This window comes from Dipteris shenzhenensis, chromosome 20 (genome assembly GCF_047967505.1).
Source record: "Dipteris shenzhenensis isolate YYH24624 ecotype China chromosome 20, Dip_SZ_1.0, whole genome shotgun sequence".
Lineage (NCBI taxonomy): Eukaryota > Viridiplantae > Streptophyta > Polypodiopsida > Gleicheniales > Dipteridaceae > Dipteris > Dipteris shenzhenensis.
In genome coordinates this window covers 35420545-35436552 of record NC_141615.1, presented here as the reverse complement: position 1 = coordinate 35436552, position 16008 = coordinate 35420545, and the positions used below count along the sequence as shown (strand labels likewise).

Genomic DNA, 16008 nt, shown 5'->3' with positions numbered 1-16008 from the left:
TGGACAGGGGGTGGAAAGAGAAGGGTTTTGTAGGAGAGAGGTAGGGGTTAGACAGGGGGTGGAAAGAGAAGGGTTTTGTAAGAGAGAGGTAGGGGTTGGACAGGGGGTGGAAAGAGAAGGTGTTTGTAAGAGAGAGGTAGGGAGTTGGACAGAGGGTGGAAAGAGAAGGTGTTTGTAAGAGGGTGGAAAGAGAAGGTGTTTGTAAGAGGGAGGTGGAAGTTGGACAGAGGGCGGAAAGAGAAGGTGTTTGTAAGAGAGAGGTAGGAGTTGGACAGAGGGTGGAAAGAGAAGGTGTTTGTAAGAGAGAGGTAGGGAGTTGGACAGAGGGTGGAAAGAGAAGGTGTTTGTAAGAGGGAGGTGGAAGTTGGACAGAGGGTGGAAAGAGAAGAGTTTTGTAAGAGAGAGGTAGAATTTGGACAGAGGGTGGAAAGAGAAGGGTTTTGTAAGAGAGAGGTAGGGGGTTGGACATAGGGTGGAAAGAGAAGGTGTTTGTAAGAGAGAGGTAGGAGTTGGACAGAGGGTGGAAAGAGAAGGTGTTTGTAAGAGAGAGGTAGGGAGTTGGACAGAGGGTGGAAAGAGAAGGTGTTTGTAAGAGGGAGGTGGAAGTTGGACAGAGGGTGGAAAGAGAAGGTGTTTGTAAGAGAGAGGTAGGAGTTGGACAGAGGGTGGAAAGAGAAGGTGTTTGTAAGAGAGAGGTAGGGAGTTGGACAGAGGGTGGAAAGAGAAGGTGTTTGTAAGAGGGAGGTGGAAGTTGGACAGAGGGTGGAAAGAGAAGGTGTTCGTAAGAGGGAGGTGGAAGTTGGAGAGAAGGTAGAAGGAGGAGTTTGTAAAACAGGATGAAAAGGGGAGGCCGTAGTTAGAGAGAGAAAGTGACACAGAGTGAAAAAGGGAGGCCACATTTAAAGGGTGGTCATTTAGAGAGAGATAGTGGCACGGGATGAAAAAAAGATGGTCACACTTAGAGAGAGAAAGTGGCACGGGGTGAAAATGGGAGGCTCACTTAGAGAGAGAAAGTGACACTCGGGTGGAAAGAGAAGGACCCATTTAGAGAGAAAAATTGGCACAAAGGGGAGAGAGGAGAAGCCATGTAGAGAGAGAAAGTGGCACTAGGGGCAGAGAGGAGGACCCTTGTAGAAAGAGAAAGTGGCCCTCACTCAGAGGGAGAAGATGTCACCAGGAAGGAGAAGGACTAGGAGGGTGTTTTCTCATTGATCATGGTACCTCTTGATGCGTGACCCATTCACCGGTGCAGGTAGGAGTCTGCCTTCCAAAGTGGCCAAGTAGACTCCGCCACTTGGGATAAGCTTGGCAATGAAAAATGGACCTGTCCAACCACTCACAAACTTAGGTTTGTGTTTGAGAAACTTACTGGAATAAAGAGTACTAAATCTCCGACTTTGAAATTTCTTTTTCTGAGGTTCCAGTCTTGCTAAGCTTTTTGTCGCTTCTGCCAAACTTCTTGAGCGAAAACTGCTTCACGTCGATGCTCTGCCAGTGCTTCCAAATCCCACAAGCGTTCCATTGTGCATGCTTCAAAGTTGTCATTTTTGTCTGGAAGAATCCTGTGAGTGTCAAGATGAAATTCATAAGGCATAACGGCCTCCAGTCCATAGACCAGCTCGAAGGGTGAATACCCAGTACTCGCCTTGCAAGCAGTTCGATAGGCGAATAAAGCAGCTGGAAGTATGTCGTCCCAATTGGCTAAAGAATTTAGGCAAAGTCGATGCATGATCCCGCACATTGTGCGATTTGAGCTCTCAGCTAGACCATTGACACATGGGTAATAGGGAGATGAAAATTTGTGAACTATTTGTAGCAGGTGAACTAGTGCAGTAATGGTGTCATTTAGGAAGTGAGACCCTCTATCACTTATTAACTCAACAGGACAACCAAACCGAGAGATGATCTGGTCATATGAAAATGTGGCTACTACCTGGGCTGTACAGTTCTTGACTGCCTTGGCTTCGACCCATTTGGTTCCATAGTCGGTGGCAAGCAGAGCATACTTGTTCCCTCGGCGTGTGGCAGGAGAGATGGGTCCAATGAAATCCAATCCCCAGCGATAGAAGGGAGGCACCGGAGTGAATGGTTTGAGAGGGAGGTACTCACGCCTTGTAGGCTTGGGGCCCGCTCGTTGACATGAATCACATCTGGTCACATGAACATGGTAGTCGCGGAAGAGCTTGGGCTACCAGAACCCTGCTCGCATGATCTTCCGAGCAGTAGCATCTGAGGCCATATGCCCTCCACCTATGCCAGCATGTGCCTCTTTAAGAATGGATTGTGTCTCGTGCGGAAGCATACACCGTCTCAAGATCTGATCCTTCCCGAGCTTGTACAATTGACCTACAATCAACTTAAAAGGAGCAGCTTGAAGGATCCGTTAGCGTTTCTCTGTTGGAGTTAATCTTGGAGGAAAGCCACCTGTAGACAAGAGGTGTACTATGTTGGCATACCATGGTGGGAAGCAGTCCACCGCAAATAGGCATTCATCAGGTAGTGCCGTTATTCCGAACAAGCCCGCATCGGGTAAGTCATCGGTGATACCACTGGCTGGTTCCCCCGAATGTAACCTGGACAAGTGGTCTGCAGGTTGATGCAGTCTCCCAGCCCTCACCACAATGTCGAATTCAAATTCTTGAAAAAGAAGAATCCATCTGCTTATCCGGCCACCAAGAGTAGGCTTATTCAATAAATACTTAAGAGCTTGATGATCAATGATGATCACAAACTTGTTGTCCAAGAGGTAGTGACGATACTTGGTCATGGCATAAACCATGCCGAGGCCCTCCCTTTCTGTGGTACTGTAATTGTGTTATGCTCCATTGAGTTGTCGACTCGCGAAGTAGATTGGCAAATCAATCTTGGTATCCTGGTTAGGTTGAGCCAGTATAGCACCTACTGCCCACCCACTAGCATCCACATGGACATGAAAAATTACATCCCAATCGGGCTGCCTGAGGATGGGGGCCTTCACGAGGCAATGCTTTAGATCATCAAAGGCTAGTTGTTGTGGGGTGGCCCAAACAAACGATCGGTCTTGATGTAGGAGGTCTGTCAGTGCAATAGCAATGTCGGCATAGAAACGTATGAACCTTCGGTAATATCCTACATGCCCTAAGAAGGACTTCACCTCTTTGGGTGTACGAGGGATGGGCAATGAGATGATCACCTCTACCTTTGCGGGATCCGTGGTCATGCCCTCAGCAGAAACAATATGACACCTCGGAGTGCGAGAAAGAAACATTTGTCAGGGTTCAAACACAAGCGCACTTCTCTGCACTTATCAAAGACCCATCTCAACTTATGTAGATGATCATTTTGTATGGCCGGATCAAGATGGGAGGCCGATTTACCATTAAAAACAGAGAAGTCATCTAGAAATACCTCAAGAAACTTGCCGATATTCTCTTGAAAGAGTTTGGTTACAAGTCGTTGAAAGGTTGCCGGGGCATTACATAGTCCAAAGGGCATCATTCGGTAGGCGTATGTTCCCCATTGAGTGACAAAGGTAGTCTTGGGCTGATCCTGTTCTTTCACTCGGACTTGGTTGTACCCGCTATATCCATCCATGAATGAGTATAAAGCATGTCCTGCCACTGTCTCCAACACTCTATCTGTGAAGGGAAGGGGGAACCTATCACGTCGTGTTGCAGCATTCAAACTTCGATAGTCAACACATATTCTAAGTTTGCCGGTCTCTCTTTTGGGTACAATGACAATTCCGCTGACCCAATCGGAGTAATCCGCTGGGTAGATTAATCCTGCTTGCTCCATTTTCTGTATATCTGTTTGGACTGCCTTGCCGTAGTTGGGATTCATGCGGTATGGACCTTTAATCACAGGGTCTGCATCTGGATATAAGTCGATGCTATGCTCCATGAAATCAGCGGGCTCTCCCTTCAGATCCTTGTAGGACCAAGCAAAGACATCCACAAATTCTTTAAAAAGGTCGGTGACTGCAACTAGAAGATAGTCATGTTCCCAGACCCAAGTGGCTAACTTCAAATGCTTGGGTTGGTCCTCACTTCCAATGTTGAGATACCGCTAGTTCTGTGCCTCATCAACAGGGGCAATGCATTGGGATGTTGAGGTACTTGGTTCACCCATTCTCAGTCCTGTATGTGCTGGAGTATCTTCAAGGGGAAAGTCCCCCTCCACTTCTCTCAACCAAGATGGGGGGTAAGTAACTGGGGGGTTCTCAGGCATTGACTGAGATGTAGAATTAGTAGATGTTGCAGATGTTGTATGCCTTCGATGCCTCGGTGACTGTTTCAGCATGCCCCGGTAAGGTAAGCCTTCCACCTCATAAGTGGTTTCCGGAAGGTCTTGAATTGAGGGGTGGTCGGCTTCTGATAAGAAAAGGTCAAGCAAAGTGAGATCGGCCATGTCCTCACCTCTGTATCCGGTATGCACCCTGGGTCCGCCCAAGACCTCAAGCTGTTCGTGGTGATTCTCCTCAAGTTCAGCAATGTCTATGTCACTTTCTTCTAAATCACTATCACCATCAGTCTCGTCTTCATTAGTGTTTCTGTCTTCTCTATGACCATCATTGCACTCAGCAGTACCATGGTTGTACACCGTAGTACCATGGTTGTGCACCGTAATACCATGATTGTACTCTGGAGTACCATTGGTGGGTTGTGCAGTACTAGCCTCGTCCCCAGTAGATCCTTCATTGTATCCTATACTATTGTCAGCATCATGTTGACCAATGTGCTCCATGTCGGCCACTGGACGATCCTCAATGTTTACTACAGTACCATCATTGTCCTCAGTACGATCTGTGGTGTCCACTGTAGTATCCCTAGTGACCATTCTCTTATACATGTGTGGACTATTGCAAAGTCCAAAGGGCATCCTTTCGTAAACTAGTTCAGCCAGACCCTGTCGTTCTGGGTGGATTTCTGATACTACAAGTAGGTGTTCTTCTTGATCTTCTTGTTGGCATAGTTCCACCATGTTGACCGCTAAGGAGCCCAGGGCTCCCATCCAATCCAAAATGACAGCCTCCTTGTCTTCTTGATCAGCCCGATCCAACAAGTAGGTCAAACTTTCAAATCCTTCTAGGGTTGTCTCCTTATTGATATCTTGGTCACCACCCCTGGGCCAGTCCCCACAGGCCCAATGCTCCTCTTCGACTCCGGCTTGTTCTTCAAAATCCTCCTCTCCTAGTTTTATTGGTATGTGCCTTGCCTGCCCTGTGACCATATCTATTTCGAGGGATGTCGATCCCAAGGGCAATCGAACTTCATCAGTTGACCAATCCTGAATGGCTTTTGAAGACCGCAACCATGGCCTACCAAGAAGTAGAGGGTAAGTTTGTTCATTTTCGGTCATATCAAGGACAACAAAATTGGAGAGAAAAGTTACTCCGCCAATCTTCATGTGAACACCTTTGACTGCACCCATTGGTTTTACTCTGCGTTGATCAGCCATGCGTACCTGAAAGTGAACATCACTTGTCAACTTCAGCCCTAGTTTTTGGAGTGTACCTTTCGGCATAATGTTCACAGCCGCCCCACCATCGAGGAAGACATCCTTCAGCTCCACTCCATGGATCTCCACGGTGAGCTTGGGACTTTGTTCACAAGTGAGGGCAACGTAGGCAGAGAAGTGGTCCGGTGTAGACCCATGCTGAGCTGGTAATGTCTCTGGTGTTGGCCCACTCGGAGTAGATCTTTTGTGTCGACCTCCTGGGAGGCGATTCAGAAATGTAATAGTCTGATGCTTGATTTGGGGGGACAATAGACAAAGTTGTCGTAGAGTGAGGTTGGGTTTGAAACTCATAAGATCTTCAAACAGAGAGTAGTGGTGGACACTAGCATTAGCCTTCTGCAACCTCATCCTCCTAGCCTCTGGCCGAGGGTCGAAGCTTACACGAGGATGTGGATGTAGGTCTGAACTGTGAGTCATTGTCTTCAGTGGTTTCTCTTCCATTACTCCTTTCCCTTTTTCCTGGGCAGGACTAGGTCTTGTCCCCATAGCCTCTTCTCTGTTGAGTGCTGTTGGGGACAAAGTGGGAGGACCTACTCGTGCCTCCTTATCCCGGTACTGTCCGAGGGTTGTCACTTCTGTTGCAAACCTCACAGTTCTGGACTTGCCGGATGGAAGCTGAGGTGTGCTACCTTCATCTTCAGAACTTGTTTGAAGATCTCTCGTGACACCCTTTACTACCTCCTGATACCTCAAAGGCATAGAGTGATCACCCGAGGATGAGGCACTCCCAGAGTCAGTGGTTGACCTTAATGGCTGTGGGCCCTTCGAGTTTGTTTCTGAATCACTATCAGAAGTCAGCATGGGTGGTCTATTCCTGGGCGTACTGTGTACCTTGGAGGAGGAGAATGACCTCGGTGGGGGAACACTTGTCGAACTCATTGGTGCTGAGGTCTCCGGTGCTGACTCTGAGTCACCCTTACATTTGTCACCTTTTGTATGTGACTGTGTCACAGCGCCCAACACTGCGCCAATCAAATGGGGATTGTTGCCCTCCCCCGCCACTACTACATCAACCATATTCACTTGGGATGCGGGTTCCACTCTTCTATTGGGACAATCTCTGGTGTAGTGGTCGTTTGTGTTGCACTGTGTACAAGAGGGTCCCCCGAACGGCTGTGTACAATCATCTTGGTAGTGGCCGTACTCGCCACATCTGTAACACATGATGGGTCTGGTAGAAGTAGGTACCTTTCGCTTGGAGGGGCACTCCCAGTAACCATGGTTAGAACCCTTGCATTCGGTGCACCAAAGGCCACTTCGAATTTGGGCCTCAAAGGACGATTGGCCATCCACCTTTATTCTATCTTTCAGGCCTTCTTTGATTTCTTCTAACTCCTTCTTGAGTTGCTGCCATGCGGATGATCCCTCCTCTCTTGGGAGTTGGGTGGTCGTATTCGTTGATGAGGTAAAGCTTAACTGTGACCGTTCCATCTTGACAGCTTCTTTTAGGAAGTCTTGAAGTGAGGCATGTTCAGGGAGTTTATCCACCAACCTCATAGCAATGGAAGGGGGTAATGCTTTCAAAAACCATCCCTTCATGACAGCATCATTAGGTGGCACAGACATCTTTGCCGCCAAGACCCTCATCCTTGTGTACATCTCAGAGATGCTTTCTCCAGGCTTCATGGTGTCAGTGGATAACTCTTGGACAATCATGTGTTCGAATTTTTCCAACTTGAAAGTACGTAAGAATTCCTCCCTTAGGTCTATCCACGTCTGGAAGTGGTCCGGAGGAAATTGACTGTACCATACATCCGCGGCATCCTCCAATGACGAGGGAAAGATGTGAAGGAACGCATGCTCATTCTCCACACCTTTAGCTCTACATGCTGTGAGGAACTTCCTCACATGAGCTTCCGCATCCTCGTGGAGGTGGCCTTTGAACTTTTGAGTCTTCACGTGGACCTTGTTGAGTAGCTCAAGAAGTCTAGCTCTGTCTGGGGGACTGAGAACGGCCATCCCCACCCGAGAGGTTGGAGAAGATGCAAGAGTTGGAGGGAGTCCCGATGGGGCTGTAATGAGTGTTGGTGTTCCCAAGGAGGAGACCACCCCGACAACTCCTCCTGTGGAGGACCACAATGGGGAAGTCACTACTGATGTAGTCATAGAGGAAGTGTACCCAGATGGTAGCGCGTAAGTGGGGGGTCTCGGTGTTGCAGAGGGAAAGGGTGAGAACATGGAAGATGTGGGGGTGAAAGAGGATGGGAGAGCATTTGGGAAAGAGAGGGACGGAGCTGAAGTCATGGATGAGTAGGCAGAAGGGAAGGAAGGAGGTGGTGGAAAAGGCAACACCGGTGTGGATGGAAAGGGAGATGAAACCATCATGGCAGGTAAAGGCATGGCTGGAGCAAAAGTATCCCCCAATGGGATAGATGTAGAAGAAGGATTAGCTAGGAGCCCAGAGCTATGCATAACAGATGAGGTAGCAGCTTGTCCACAAGAGGTCGAGGCGGGAGTAGATGGAGTCACCACTTCGGTAGAAGAGGTGGTTGATGAAGACATCGTTGCAGGAGGAGGAGAGGGGCTGCCTTGACCTTGATGAGTCCTTGAGGAGCCCTCGTCCTTAGTACCCTCTTCTTTCACCTGTTCTCCACTTTGCACTTCTTCTTCTCCGGAGTCTGGATCAGACCACCAGGGTTCCTGTTGATCCAAGTCAATGAGAGTGTCGATGAAGTTACTTGCTCTGGCTATTGCTCCAGTGGGCTCACTTTGTGCTCGAGTTGAGGGCTTCGCAAACTTATGTCGCACGTAATGCTTCTTGTACCTAGTTTGGTCTGCCGGAAGTATTTTCTCCACTCTCCTCAAGTACCTCCTAGTTCTCTCACTAGCTCCTTCAAAGGTTTCAGAACTACTCGGCATAAGACCTCTCTCTAGGACCCTAGATCACCACTTCACTCGTGCTACTCAATACCAGCAGTGTCCCACCGTGATCGCCATAAACTGTTTGAGGGGAGGGGTTCCTATTCCGGAGGCCAAAGGCCACTGGTGTGAGAAGCATGAGTTTTGCAATGCTCTAATGCAATGGATCGTGCAGAGCGCACCGTGCAGTAGTGTGCGAGTGTCGTATGCTATACTGCAGTGAACGACGACGTCGTACGAGTGCACTATGCTAAATGACAATCACCGGTGAACTCCACAACATAAGCAAAATAAGAAAATCCTTACACTGGTGAACAATCCCCATATCGGGAAGAGACAAGAGAGATGAGGAAGTGACCGAGTTGGCCAATGTACATATCACTGGACGTGTCCCCAGGTCACAAGTCGCAAGTCACAAGAATACACAAGTCGCAAATCACAAGAATACACAAGTCTATCCCCATAGTAGACAAAGGGTACACACAAGTCTCTCCACATTCTCTCCTTGGCGAGCTCGTAGCTCTAGCCTCTATCTCTCCTCACTCTCCTCTCTTTTTCTCTAGTGCCGAATGCCGAATGCCCTTTTCTCTCTCTCCCTTCTCCTTCATCCTCATCCCCCGCCTTGGAGGGTCCCTTCTTCGCTGAGAATCTCCCCTCTTTCTTCCCATTGGTCATCCTCTTATCTCCTTAGCTGTTGAGGATAGTCGTTGCGCCGCTGGCTCTCTTGATGGCTACGGTGACTTCCTGACTCCCTGACTCGCCAGCCTGATGGTGTAAATTCTCCATGTGCAGATGAGCTGGATCACTGCACCACTGCACCACTGTATCACTGAACCACTGTGTAAATATAAATACTCCTGACTGCTCCATGTGCTAAGCTCACTCTCCATGTGCACAGCTCTTCATGAGATGACTTTGGACACGATACTCCTGGTTGACTTGTGGTTGACATGTGTCGACCTGTGGTTGACAGCCTCGGATAGTACTCCTGGATGAACCCGTGTGATCGCGTGGCTAACTTGTGTTGACACATGGTCAACATGTGGTCAACAGATGTCGTCATGTGGTCAACGCCTGTCGACAGGTGGTCGTGTGATAAGGTAACAAGCCCACCAAAAATGTGGGACACCACTCTAAGCCGGGGGCGTCACTTTTCTTCTCCCTCCTTTTGGATGATGCAGCAAAACCTCTCCAGCTCCTTGGGTGCAGCCAGCTTCTCCCCAGGCCATTCTCTCAGTTGAAGAGGAGGGTTTGTTTTCCTCATCCTCAAAAGTGGGTCAATTAGGAGTGGAAGCTTTGCAGGTTGTATTGGTGCTATTCCAGCTTGATATTTGATGTTGATGGTGGATGTGCCTAAGGAGGAAGCTGTCATGAGCATATGCAGCCCATGGTATGGCTGCCTTGCTGGTAGCTCTGCAGCCCACTGGAGTCCCTAGCAGTAGCAGGACAGCAGACCGGGAGCAGGACTCCTGCACAGTCAGCAACAACGGCACAACAGTGATGTCCCCAGCCGTACAGGCTGTATGGCAGCCTGCAGGCAGGCACAGCCACTTGGAGCAGGTGCAGGAGACGTGGCAGGTCGGCAAACATCAGATCCAGTTGCGTCAGTCTGTGGCAGTTTGTAGGCCACAGACTGAGTCAGCCCTGTTACCAGCCCTGTTCCTATATAAACCTGCATTTCCCTCCAGCCCATGACTTACCACTCCTACTCTTTCCCTAACTCATAAGGTACTAAGTTTCCTAAGATATTTTTATCCTGGATTGTCTAGTTAGTGGTGACTGTCTTCAGTTAGGAGCAGTCTTGGTGCAGACACAGCACTAGCATCATCTCAAAGCATGTTTAAAGGACATTGTTAATATATGACCTTGTTACTTCAGTGATTCTTGCAATTTGCTAAGAGAGGACCATCATTATCAAACTAGGGGTATAGGTAATTTCATAGAAATTTCCCAATATTTATCCTTATGGCAAATAGCTTACAAGGTTTAATTTTATAGAGAATATATGCTACGTGGTTTGCATGGTCTCATGTTTTAAATTATACATGGTTTTATGCCCTTTTTTCAAATTTTGTGTCATGTTCCTAATAAAAATTTTCCCGTTACTTCTTAGCAGGAATGCTCTATAGATGGTAAATACATTGTTACTGGGGATCGTGACTTCAAGATTCGGGTAAGGACGCTTTGAACTATTGACGCAATGCAAGCGTGACTCGTTTCTGCGCTAGACATTAGGTCCAATTGATGCACTAAAGCGATGTTCCATGTTTGTAAGGCATGTAGGTTTATTTAATTTTTTGTATTTTATGTAGGTGTATTTGATGTTTTTGCATTTCATGTAAGGCATGTTTGTATGGAGGTGTATTTGATGTTTTGGATATTCCATGTTTGTAAGGCATGTAGGTGTATTTTGTATGTACATGCTGAAGCCATAGAGGATAGGTTGTTTATTTAAAACATCTTTAACTTGCAGGTAAGCATATTTCCTAGGGACCCTTTAAAAGGCGCACATGAGATCCAAGGCTTTTGCCTAGGGCACAAAAGGTATGTCTGTGTTTTTATGTACGTCTAGCCTCATGGAGTTCATGAATAGTGGGATGGGTCTATGTCTTGTGTGGGTGTAGGTGTGCCCTTTGTTTGTGTCTCTCATGTCTATAAGCTCTTGCATGAGCAAAGTTTGCAAGTATTCTTGTGAGCAGATGGCCATTTGGGTATGCATTGTTAGTAGTTCTTGGTTGAGACAAGGTATCTCTAGTGAGATAATTTTTGACTCAGCACATCATGGTTCATAGCCTCAGCCTTGTGTTACCAAGCTTCTGAGGGAGCAGGGGGTAGGGTTAATTTTCCGAGGGAGCAGGGGGTAGGGTTAATTGCTTAAGTGCATGCAACCTTGACTGGTTAAAAAAACCTTGTAGGTTACTGGTGCATCCTTGACATATGAAGCGAAATTATTGTTGTGGAAGATGTGCATCCAAGCCTTGTAAAGGCCATAAGATGTTGGAGTTCACTGCCTAAAAGAGCTCTGTTGTCTATGCATGTTGAATAGGGCCACTAAAGAGTTCAAGCGGCGGCGTGTAACTCCTTAGATTCAAAGAGCCAAGAATGGCAGTGGCAGTGGCTATGGACCTTATTTGATCATCGGTGTTTAATATTGGTTGTTGCATTATTATATTAACACTTCGAGAAATGTAGCTGGTTCTTTCGTCTTGTAATTGTTGTTCCCGATGGATCTAATTTGGGGTTCTTTAGTTTTATCATTAGAGCTCATGGTGAAATGGAGAGGTGAAGCTCAAATATGCGTCTTATTTGGCTTTGTGATAAAGAGGCAAGGCACCTTCATCAGGCTCTCATCATACACGATACTTCGGGACTAAAGGCTGAATACTCAAGGGAAGGACAGATTTATCACATTGAACATGTTAAAACCTGAATTTTTATAGTGGAGAGAACTAAACCAACACTATTTATTTTGTTGTTTCTTGTTTGGCGTGATACTCCCACAAATTAACAGATCGCTATCAGTCAAGGGAGTGCACAAAGCATCTCCTGGGGGTGCATAGAGAGTCTCCAAAATTATTCTAGGTTAGTATAAATGTAGACAACCTTCATTTACATCAGTTTAAGACTGACAGTCTTTAGGTCTAGACTTGAATTCTCTGATTAACTCCTTCCCATCCCTGTAGAGAGCCCATTTTCTTTCCTTCTGAGTATCCTTCACTTTAGCCAATTCTATAGCTTTTGCCTTGACCTGAGTCGGGGTGAGCTCCCCCTTGTCGCCTTGTCCTTAAATATTCCTTGTGCTTTTAAAAAAACCCCGAGTATATCATCTAAATCCTATTCAATCTGGGGGAATTTTTTCTTTGATAAGATCAATCTTACCGGCGATCAGGCAGCGCCCCCATGCGTAGAATCCAAGCATTGGTGGCCCTGGTTTCCTGCTCTTTCACCTCCCCATACAAGTCCAATGTATTGACTTTACTGTTTACTGCTGTGCTAATTTCATGTTTCACGGAATCGAACTGGGTGGTAACCATTCCTGGACCATGGATACAAGCTGCGGTCCAGTTGGTGATGTATTACATCTATGCATTACTTTCCAAGGATGTAAACCAAAGCTTGGCCTCTCTAAGCTCCTGCTGCAAGAAGTAGATCTGTTCTTTTGGGGTGAGGAAAAAAGGGAGAGAGAGGCCTGAGATGCAAACTGAAGCTTGACCTCTCTAAGCTCCCACTGCAAGAAGTAGATCTGTTCTTGTAGGGTGGGGAAAAAAGGGGGAGAGAGGTCTGAGCAGCTTGGGAGGTGGCAAGGCTGGGGGTGAATGGGGAGAGAGCGGGAGGTGCTGGAGCTGGAGTGGGAGTGGAGGCATGAGCGGAGGCGGTACTGGAGCGGAGCAGGGGGTGCTGGAGTGGAGGCTTGAGTGAAGGAGGTTCTGGAGTGGAGTGGGATGTGCTGGAGCTGGAGCAGAGGCCTGAGTAGAGTAGGGGAGGTGGAGAGAGAGAGAGAGAGAGAGAGAGACTATTAATGTCTTCAGAAGGCCTCATGGGCCTATGAGACAAAGTACACATTTAAAAAAGAGAAGCCCTTGAGTCTCTGAGTGTCAGAGAGAGACGAGGAGTGCACAAGGCATCTCAGCTCGAATTATTTAGCATACATACTAATTTCTAACACTATTATGAAGTTTCCTTCATTACATCATTTTTAGACTAAGAGTCTTTGGGTCTAGATTTGAAGTCTCTGATTAGTGCTATACCATCTCAATAAACAACCCATTTTCCTTCCTTTTCGAGCTTCGTTTACTTTCGTCAATTCTGCATTTCTTGCCTTGAGCTGAGTCAGGGTGAGCTCCTCTGAAATCCATGTCCTGGTACCTCTCAGCTTGTTAGTTTGTCTGAGGACTTTTGCCTGTGCCTCCTAATCTATCTCTGATCCCACTTAATCTAGTGATTGTCTTCTTTAGATGTTCAATCTATGTTTCCGTGCTTCCATTTTCCAGAGTCCAGCCCTAGGGCAGCCCTCCTATGCGTATATTCCGATCAGTTGCAACCCTGGTTTCTTGCTCTTTTACCTCCTCGTACACATCACACTTGTTGACCTTGCTATTCACAGTGGCTGTGAATTCCTGTTTCATAGACTTGAGCTGGGTGGTAACTAATTCCTCTGAGAGAGAGAGATGATTAGTTGCAGCCCTGGTTTCTTGCTGTTTTACCTCCTCGTACACATCACACTTGTTGACCTTGTTATTCACAGTTGCTGTGAATTCTTGTTTCATAGACTTGAGCTGGGTGGTAACTAATTCCTGTGTGTGTGTGTGAGAGAAAGAGAGAGAGAGAGAGAGAGAGAGAGAGAGATTGACTCTTCTTTGCAGCTTTGTGTCTTGTATCGCCTTTCTAGGTGAACCTGGAGCAACTCAACTCTTGGTTTCTGGAGGGGGTGATTTCACGGTATTGTGCTCTCAGTAAAATAAATCTGCTTGCATCTAGGACTTTATTTTGTTTTGAAATATAGTGGGCAGCCGGAGAGATGCCACAAATATGCATGCTCTGCATTGCGTACAAGGCCTTGGATCATCTGGATCATTTGGATCTTGTGCTTTATTTTGTTGTCCATATAGTTCTTTTTGACAATCAAATGCTGATGACCTGGCTGTTAGAAGTTTGCCTTCAAAAGATCTTTGTATCATCTACAGATAACCAAGAGTATTTTGTGACTGTATAGGTGCAATTGTGGGAGCCTGAGACAGCAAAGCTTTTGGATACCTTCTATGCAGCAAGAGTGGTTAGTTGGTTTCCTTTGTACTGTTATTTACCGCTTAGCCTCTTTTAGTACTCAATGCTGATATCGGGAGAATCCTTTTTCTTGTAGGCAGGTTTAATGAGTGAAAATAATGATGGAGTATCTGAGCGGTCGTTTTCAATCACAGGGATCGCAATTTTAAATGGTGGCTCCCTGATTGCAGTGGCTGTAGAAAGGTGACCCATGCCAATGCTTATTTTATAGTCTGTTGCTTTGCTAGTGGTAAGAGGATAAGGAAAGGTGCCAGCCAGGTCCAGTCATTATTTGCACTATTCTTTCCTGCATCTCTTTTGAGTAATGCCATTTACTCGTGAGTAGAAGCTTGGGCCTTTTTAGGGAAAATATACTGTTTTGGTCCTGTTTTTGCTTCCCTATGTAGTGTGCACCACTTTAATCTTAAATCCAGTCCAAGACTTAAAAAGCTTCATCTGGAAACTGTGCAGTCTAGATGGGATTCTGTTCTTAAGATGCGATTTCAGCTTGAGGCGGCTGCTGTTCTTACAGGTCTTCTGTAACAAGTTTCACTTTTAAGTCTCACTGTACAAGTCAATTGTTTGTTTTGGTTTCATGTTCCAAAACTTTATGTGATCTACTTTATACTGTAGCCTTATTCAATCCTTGCTTTTCATTACTCTATGTCATTGTCTTATTCCATCCATGAGATGATCTACAGGATTCCGTATGAATTGTTTGAAAGCCTTACTTTGCTCATCACTGAAAGTAGGATGACATGTTGCGCAGAAGACTATGTTTGCAGAACATTTCTGTCCTACAACTGTACAATTTGACAAAAGCGGATGGCTTTGGATGGTGGCCGGTGCAGCTGAGATACCGGAGGTTCAAGGTCAAAAAGGTTTGCTTGATGCTTCTACACAAGCAGGTATCTGGTTGAAGGTTGTGTCCACAGCACTGCTGTCTTCTTCAGATGGTAAAATAGAAATCAAGCATCTTGAAGGTGATGATATTCCAGGTGGCGAGCTGCTTTTGAAAACAATTGAAGGGAACCAATTAGACTCAGAAAAGGCACTTGCATTAGCTGATGCTGCTAATGTAGCGTTGAAAAGTCATCTTTTGAAACGGCAATACACACAGGAGCACAGGGAATTTCAGAAGAGAATGAGAAATGATAAGAAATAAATTACTTAGTGAGGCTTGAATCTTTGCCCACTTTTGCTTTCATTTTTTATACCAGTGTGTTTAGAGATCTGGATGTGTTGTGTGTTCATTCATGGTATTAGTCTGCTCTGTCGTGGACTCGTGATACTTCATTACATGACACGCTTTCATGTGCTCATCTGATGTTACCCCTTTCACAAGACAATTGTGAAAGCTATATCATCTGCACAATGTAATACAATTCGACTTGCTTACAGGAATTTCAACATGGGTGCTTAGTTTTGTGTACTCTCTCTTATCATTTCTTGAGAGCTTCACCAAGGGACCCTTTAAACAGTGCATGGATGATCATGTAAAGGAGATGGACTGCATCATTTCTAGTGCTGGATTGATAATGTTGGGGAAAGTAAAATAAGATTATTGACTGTGGTCACTTTGTGGGTGGTTGTCTGGTGAGTTGTGGGATTGTATGCATTATGAATCTGAATGCTTTGTGAGCTTGAGCTCAGTCAGTAGGAGCTCATGTTGGGCTGTGTAGTCCATTGGTTTTCTTTCTGAGGTCGACTGGCTTCTGGAGAAAGTGTGGCCAGAGTGTTGAGTGGTATCAGAAGGTATGTGTAGAGCAATGATGTTGTATGAATGTCTTTTGCCTTGTGATTGTGTTGTTCGGGTGTTTTAAACGTGGATGAGGGTGGCTGTGAAGGCGGTTTAGGCTCTACTATTTTTGTCCATCCACTGTTGAG

The 16008-nt window shown here is 46.3% G+C and overlaps 1 protein-coding gene across 2 annotated transcripts in view; it reads left to right on the top strand.

Moving 5' to 3' along the window:
- Positions 1 to 15592, top strand: part of TRM82 (Transducin/WD40 repeat-like superfamily protein) — a 37442-nt gene extending 21850 nt beyond the window's left edge. For both annotated transcript variants that reach the window (XM_087391881.1, XM_087391880.1), the window contains 7 exons: positions 10475 to 10531; positions 10832 to 10902; positions 13722 to 13797; positions 14072 to 14131; positions 14219 to 14325; positions 14593 to 14653; positions 14891 to 15592. In XM_087391881.1, coding sequence (XP_087248007.1) covers positions 10475 to 10531; positions 10832 to 10902; positions 13722 to 13797; positions 14072 to 14131; positions 14219 to 14325; positions 14593 to 14653; positions 14891 to 15286 — 828 coding nt within the window. In that variant the 3' untranslated portion in view covers positions 15287 to 15592. The remainder of the gene's footprint in view (positions 1 to 10474; positions 10532 to 10831; positions 10903 to 13721; positions 13798 to 14071; positions 14132 to 14218; positions 14326 to 14592; positions 14654 to 14890) is intronic.
- Positions 15593 to 16008: the final 416 nt, after the last annotated feature.